Source organism: Trachurus trachurus, assembly GCF_905171665.1.
Source record: "Trachurus trachurus genome assembly, chromosome: 19".
Taxonomy (NCBI): domain Eukaryota; kingdom Metazoa; phylum Chordata; class Actinopteri; order Carangiformes; family Carangidae; genus Trachurus; species Trachurus trachurus.
The window spans coordinates 25,309,898-25,317,537 of NC_139913.1; the positions used below are offsets into that span (position 1 = coordinate 25,309,898).

The 7,640-nt window shown below is 43.0% G+C and overlaps 1 protein-coding gene across 1 annotated transcript; it reads right to left on the reverse strand.

Annotated features, from left to right (window-relative positions):
• Positions 1–588: 588 nt before the first annotated feature.
• On the reverse strand, positions 589–7,435 carry ghdc (GH3 domain containing). The gene is made up of 11 exons (XM_083993840.1): positions 7,224–7,435; positions 6,691–6,981; positions 5,534–5,730; positions 5,252–5,446; positions 4,918–5,037; positions 4,521–4,818; positions 3,439–3,628; positions 2,067–2,138; positions 1,821–1,954; positions 1,652–1,740; positions 589–1,544 (listed from the first exon to the last, which is right to left on the reverse strand). The coding sequence occupies exons 1-11, from the start codon at positions 7,306–7,308 to the stop codon at positions 1,323–1,325; spliced, it is 1,893 nt and encodes a 630-aa protein (XP_083849966.1). The 5' UTR covers positions 7,309–7,435; the 3' UTR covers positions 589–1,322.
• Between the last annotated feature and the right edge of the window lie 205 nt (positions 7,436–7,640).

The following is a 7,640-nucleotide window of genomic DNA, read 5'->3' on the forward strand; positions in this document are numbered from 1 at the left end:
CATGCAACACATGAGACTGACAGTCTTTCAGAAAGGCGCTTGTTCACTGCAAAGATGTCCATGTTTAACAATGACTGATGTCGTTGGGGCAAAATCTCATTTAAGACAATAAGGTTGAAGTCAGGAAATAGTCCAAGTCCATACCCTCTTTAATCTTTAATATAAAATCAGATCAGATTATTGCTTGCTTCTGATCTGTTTGATTTACAGAGAGCATCATGAGACATATAAGTGGTGAATCTGGGCACCTGAAGCAGATGACAGCTACTGTTTCTGTATGTCTTACACACTGAACTGGCCCCCTCTAGTGGCTGATGATAAAACCCTGCTGGGACCAGTGTTTTTTTTTTTGTAAAAACAAATGTAGTTGGTCAGATGGTGAAAAGCAAATAAAACCCACGCCAGCCAACATGTTTTCCACCAGTAAATAAGACGCAACAGAACTTCTATTCTGAATCATCCTCAAGGCTCAAAGTGGACACAAATCTGCAGCTGGCAATTTAATTAAAAAATATTAACATTGTTATTAAACAATTGTGACTCTGAGGGGAAAGCTTATTAAGATGGAGTAACAGCTCTGATGTTTTTGTAAAAATGAAAAAAGATTTGCCAGGAGACAGAACATGTAATGCTAATGAGTCCAGATGAGGTTCGTTCCTGATAAGATGAAATATCCGAGAATTTCACCTTCTGGTTTTCTTTGATCATTTACAGTCTGAGAGGACATAACCCACAACAGGATTTTACATATAGAAATATAAACTTTAAAGGATCCACGCTGCTTTTACATCTTGCAGCTCCACTTCATGATTGGGATTTAGATTTAGACACAGTTTACTTTCACATGTAAATCTTTCAGGTGCTACTTTAATCCTCACAGGTGACTGCACAGGTGCAGCCAAAACATCCAATAACACCAGATGGTATCTGTTGAAAGGATAATATCTGAAAAACATGTAGCAATATAAACAAAGCAGCAATGTGAGTTTTCTAATGTTCATTTGCTTTTTCTCCATATGGCCGCAAAAAAACACAGAGGCAAGAATGTTAAACACTTTTTTTTTATGAATATCACTCACCTGTTATAAGGCAACACAATCAACAGATTAGATACATGTATGCGGCAGTTTTCACCAAGTGCACTTTCATAAAATTATAAATATTGTGAAAATGAGCCTAATAAACATGTTTAATTGTCAAATATGTGTTTGTGACAAAGGCACAATCCACCAACACCATGTGTCCGTCAGTTGGTCAGTGAGCGCTCACCACAGTCAGAGTCACAGGCTTCGTCTCATTCTCAGTCCCCACAACAGGAGGTTTCAGGAGACCGTTTTTCCCAATAAGAAATCAGCGTATTCTTTTCTGCGCAGCACCCGGTGCATTTTGAAAGTGTTGGGTGAGGTGTTCGAAAACGACATCATCTGCTTACAAAGCTCCTGGAATGCTCCCTCCGCCACCAGCTGCACCCTCATTGGTCCGATGCTGCCTTTGATACGGAAAGACTTGTAAACAGCCGAGCCCTGCTGGAGAGACATGTCCAACTGGAGGGAAGGAGAGAAGACGGCAATCAAGAGAAAGACGATACAAAGTGATTTCTTGCTACTGTGCAAAAACACTGTATTTTTGCAGGTGTGTAGGTTTGTCTTACCTTGTATCGCTGCTCCTCTGTGAGGTTCCTCACACCTTTCAGCTCCACAAACACCTGGTAATGAGGATCTGAGCCACCTATTGTATCTCCTACAACACCACAATGAAGTGACATTTCATTATAGTGCAAACTGATAATTACATAGTACTTACATAGTAGATATTCTTACCCAGGATACCACTCTCGGCGCAGCAGTAGTCGACCAGCTGAGCTCCCGGCCACTGAGCGACGGCTTTCTTTAGAGAGTCGAGGAACAATACTTCAGACACCTTCTCCCCTCGAACATTCAACATCTGACCTCGTCTGACAGGAGAGAAGCAGCGATGAAACATTTTTGCTTCAAGATTTACCTGAGCAGCCAGCGAATCAACTTACATGCAGATGTTATACCTGTATTTATTTATTTATACTGTACCTGTACTGAAACTCAACGATAGGACACTGATTATGAAACCCGACTACTTTCACAATGTCTCCAAGGCGGTATCTGAAAAATAGACCACATACCAGTGTCACTTGTGTAGCTGTCAAGACATCAAATTTTAAAAAAGGTAATTATACTGTTGAGAGCATATTCATGGGTTGCAGTGACGTCACGTCGAAGGGACCGCCGCCATATTTGTGTCCGATTTGACAGGTCTCCTCATATGACAGCATGCAAACCGCAGGATGGAAATGACAGTTTCTTGACAAAATGACAGGGTTTCATACATCCTGTCTGGGTTTATATCTCTATAACAACAGACTAACTCTATATTATCCCACTTATTACACAGTTTATTAATTAATTAATTAATCGGTCGACTCGTGTGTAGTTGTTTTCAACGAGCTTTTGATAATCAATCAGTAGATTGATGAATTATCATGTAAATGTTACGATGTGCGCATTTATGTCGTCCTGTCTGTCATAAGAGATGACGATACGGGACACGTTTGTGTCACGGACTCGCGGTGGCACAGACACAGCTGGTCACAGCTGTGACACTGCGCTGGCCCGTCCGGTCTGTCCGCTCTGATCGCAGGTTTGGTTCCAGCAGCGGTGAGGGAGGCAGAGAGCCTCCACTCTCCCTCTAACAAGCTACAAGTCATTTTTCTAACATCACAATTAGTCTGAAGCTGGTAAAAATGAAACACAAGGTAAAAATCCTTGATAGTTCTTCTGCCCTGCTCCGCTGATCAGAGCGGCGTCCCTAGCAACGGCCCGTTTTACTTAGCAACGGTCTGTTATACAGAAATAAAAGACCCTAAATGCAGAATCAGTGAGTAATTAATAAGAAAGTAATCAAAATGCAGAATTCAATATATCCATGTTATTAAAAAAAAAAGTGAATCCCCACTTTTTGTGAGACAGCCCACGCTGCCACTGATAGACTGCCTGCAGTCAACTATTTATTCCGCCTATAACTTTACGTCTTTTGGGATGGAATAAAAGTGCAGTCCGGGGTTTTTTGGCGACTGCTATCACAGTCAACAGCACAATATAATCCTGACATATTTCAAATAACGTCAATTTTCGGTCTCTTGCTGATTTCCTCCTCCTACTCCACTTGTTCTGGTAACGTGACGCTGTGATCTGTGCCCAGATTGCCCTGATTCGGACACAAATATGGCGGCGCAGAAACACAGTGACGTCATGTGAATCTAATGAATTGGATTGTGTAGTGGAGCCAGAAAACAAAAGGCTGATATTTACTTCATCATTCTGTCATTACAGTCCAGAGAAACCACAGCACAATAACCAGTAATTAATTAAGTAAAGTACAGGAAAAAAACAAAACAAATCATACCTGAAGAGTCCGGACGCATTTGTGATGACAAGTTCATAGTTTTGTCCCTCCGTCACCTCCTCCATCAGCAGAGTGTCCGGCATCTCCTCCTCCAGGCTGCTCTCTGGCAGGAACTCACAGAACATGGAGCGAGGACACAGCAGATAACGTCTGCCCGGCTCCTGAGGCCACAGGTTCACCCCGATTAGACCTGCAGGGGTACATGCATTCAATTAAAGCAGGTGGAATACTTTCTAACTTGTAAATACAGAATTAATCATAAGAAGAAGAAATTGTGAAATTGGTGCCATCTCTCATTCGTGCTCATACCTTAATTAAACCTTTGGGGTTAAAAACTAATGATGTTGAGATTTCATGTTTGATTGAACAATAGGCTTTATGCACAGTTCCACTACTTCCTGAACTTTAAGTCCCCCTCCCGCGACCCTTTTTGGTTATTTTAAAGCATTCTCTGTGGTCTTTAAATTGTGATTATGAAGTTTTTAGCCAAAATCACAAAACCTGTGCCATTTCTCAGGGCTCTTCTTCTGCACAGCACCAGCAGCTCATTAGCAATGCACCTCTGGAGGGTGGGCGGAGACTGCGCTGCTCTGCACCCCCCCCCCCCCCCCCCCCCCCCAGGGAATAAAGGAGCTGGCTTATGTTCAGGAAGTAGTGGAGCTGTGCATAATCATGTAAATCATAAACTGCCGGCACAATTATCTGAATCAAAAATGCTGGCGTCTTTAATTTCTTAATTAGCCAACAATGAAGAAAAACACAAAAGTCATTTGCATCTTTGATTCTGAGGCTTGATAAAAGTACTTTATATTGTAAATGACTAACAACATAAGTAGCAAATAGGAAATCAATGGATTATTTACTTTACTGTGAACACTTCTGACATACATCAATTTATTTACTGTTGTTCTGTTCAATGTATATTTAATGCTTAGTTTGGCTGACCATGAATTGGAGAGCCTGATGTGAATTTTACAGTACAGTGTGGGACAAACACCCTCCACCTGACACCTGAGAATTATTCTGGCCACTCTATAATCAAAATACTTTGTCATTTCCAGCAGCTGTTCCCACAGATGTACCTTCAGTAGCAGCATAAAAGGGGGAGTAGAAAGGAACTCCCTGGCAGTAATTCTCCCTCAACATTTCTCCGTATATCTGATTGGAGCCTGAATCCACCGCCAGCGCCAGGTGGAGGTGAGGCCACAGCCGCTTGGCGATTCCCCTAAAGCCATCCTGGAAGTGGGCCCGGAGCTGAGCGGCTCTCCCTGGGTCTGGCTTCATCAGAGATTCAAGCCTGGCCCTCACTTTGGGCTCCAGCGCCAGAGCACTGCTGACCTTTCCTTGTTCAATGTCACCGACAAGCTCCTGCCAACGATGCTGCAGGACAGCGAACATCAGATAAAGATTACTTTTCTAATCCTCACCGAATAATACATTTTATAACAGTGAATCCTCCTGAAGTGAACGATGCAGTACCTGCAAGGCACAGAAAGCGTAAAAAACTGTGGAGGCAAAGTTGGACTCCAGCGTTCCCACACTGGGATCTTTCAGGGCAAACAGAAGGTGCAGGTAGAGAGTGTCCTTCTCACTGGGAACCTTCAGAGACACATACAGAACATTTTTTTTGGAAATCATTTAGAAATACTATTAGGCTTTGAAAGCAAGCAAACAAAAAACATTTTTTAAAAAAAGCTCAGACACTTGAAACCACTTGGCAATTAAATCTGAATTGAATCCAATTAATTGTTAATAAATGTTTCATCACTTGGTGAAGACGCAATTCCCATATTAATCAATGTATTTATTGTACCTCAAAGGCAGGTGCTGGGGTGGTGTAGAGGTTCAGCATGTGGCGGGACGAGGCTGGTGTGGAGGAGTTTGGTCCGATGGGAATACCGGCCTCAGACTGGCGAAAAGTAGGTGTATAGAAGAACTTGGTTGTGCGCTGGAGGCTGTCGGTCGCCGGGAATGCCTGACGCATGGCATCCAAACACACAGTCACTCCCTGACGAAAACACACAAATAAATATTATCATCTTATTTTGTGTGTAACAGGGGCTGACTCATCATCAAGACCACGCAGCAGCCTCACCTGCAAGAAGAACTCAGTATTGGTGTCTTTGGTGCTGAGCAGCATGGCGCTGGCTCCTGATGTCCCAGAGGTCATGGCCAGGATCAGTGGCTTCTCAGCAATAATCACCTTATCCTCTCCTGCAGCGATGCGTCTGATGAGCTCTCTGTAGTGCTCGTATGTGGTGATGGGGTGGCGTGCCCTGAAGGTAGCACTGTCTGAAACAACACCAGCTGAACTGTGAACAAACATCTTAAATTAAGTAAAGTTTGTTTAGAGATCATTTTTGATTTCTGCATTTGTTTAATTTTGTAAATCTCTATTTTGCTGACCATGAGATGAGGACCTGTGAGTTGAAACTATAATGTTATACATACAGTTCCTCAGGTCAACAACGAAATGCCTTTTTGATGTCTTTATAAAGTTTTATTGAGTGTCATTAATTCCACATTGGTATGACATTATAAAATACAAATGTTAGCTTTGTGCAAATTTCTAGAGGGGTGGACTTTTATAAAAATTGAAACATTTGAAGAATTAGTTTCTCTGTGGGATTTAGGCTCAGTTCCCTTATGTTTGGACAAAACAAGCAATGTGAAGTTAAGTTATGGTGAGAATTTCATGGAGTAATTAACCAAAGAAAACATTAATATTAATGAAAGGGTTGAGGAGGAGGAGATTGCCTTGCACAGCACAGATCAGAACCTCACAATGGTGCCGGTGGTGTCAGGAATAAAGTCCCCAAAAAAAGGAAGGAGTTCCACCGCACACAAAGGGGTCGTATAAACACTGATTTATTTATTTAAAAAGTCAAGCAGCAATGCATTTCACCCGTGTGGGCTTCAACAGGCTATTAATGAAAGGGTATTGGAAAAAGAAAATACATGTTTGATGATGAAACCAATCAACAGATTGATGTTAATACGTTTTTTTTAAGGCTAGACATTTTTGTGGGGCTAAGGGTGTTTGGAAATTTGTATCCAGGAACTCAGATAGTCAGTCCTGTTGTCATTGGCCATGTGTGCAGCCTATAGACTCTGAGCATATATAACCAATACATAACATTACGTCACAGTCACTCAGAAGGGCAAACCTTTGTCAGCTATTTTGCATGTGCAGGTTATTAACCGTCACTAAATGCATACACCTAATTTCCACAGTGTTGCTTCACTTCTTACCTTTAATTGAGCCGAAGTCAAACTGTCTCCCGTAACATGTGTTTGCGTTTTGACTCAAGCGTTTGAGCAGAGTCTCCTCCTGGACGCTCCTCACTTTCAGCGTGTCGGCTTCAAGTTTCTTCCTCTGCCGCCTGCCCAGCCAGCCCAGAGCCTTCACCCCCACATACTGACTCAAGAGGCCGCTCAGGGTCCGGTTCTCACCCCTCACCTTGGAGCTAATGTCCCTCCAAACCAGCGCCATCCCGGCCAGAGAGCACACACCGACGGCGACAGGCAGAGGAGGCGGCATCCCTGCGAGCAGACCCGGGGTTACACAAGGAGCAATAGCGGGGACAAGGAGCCAGGTGGGGGCGCTGTTAGTCTACACAGCGTCTGCTATCTGTTTTACGTACAGTACAGTCAGGTCAATCACTCATAGACTGTAAAAAATCACTGTGCACTGCTTGCGTCCCCTCTGGTAATCTGCCACAGCGACATTTCCCATCATTTCACCACTTCACGACGTGCTCATTGCTTTATCTAACGTTACTCACCATGCGTTTGTCCAATGACGGCGACAGCAAACGATAGAACCGCAAAAGACAGCGGCGTAGCTACTCGAAACCACGACAAAGCCATTTAGACAAAACATTGAGACTATATTTGACAATATGCTATGTGTTTCTGTTGTTTTAAACGCGTATAATAACGTTAAGATACATTTGTTTGTCAAAGGAAGAGTCTAAAATTTCGCCTTCGCAACTGTTTGAGTCTCTTCCGTGTTTGGGTCGACACCCGTCGCTGATTGGTTGAACATACGGCTGGACGGTTAAGCCCCGCCCATGCCACGCACGTCACACGCTAAGCACTGGAAAAGAGAGTAACGACCGGGTTTGTGGACTTTTTATGTTTTATGTTTTATGCAACTCAAGTGTTCTAAGATGCACCCTGTTTTGCTGAAGGTTTGATAA

What these genes read in the sequence shown, in the direction of transcription:
- ghdc (XM_083993840.1), bottom strand. Translation starts at nt 7,308, where the DNA reads ATGGCTTTGTCGTGGTTTCGAGTAGCTACGCCGCTGTCTTTTGCGGTT. An exon ending in TGACTTCGGCTCAATTAAAG is followed by an intron (nt 5,731 to 6,690) that starts GTAAGAAGTGAA and finishes GTGTTGTTTCAG; the next exon opens with ACAGTGCTACCTTCAGGGCA. An exon ending in CGCCGAGAGTGGTATCCTGG is followed by an intron (nt 1,741 to 1,820) that starts GTAAGAATATCT and finishes GTGGTGTTGTAG; the next exon opens with GAGATACAATAGGTGGCTCA.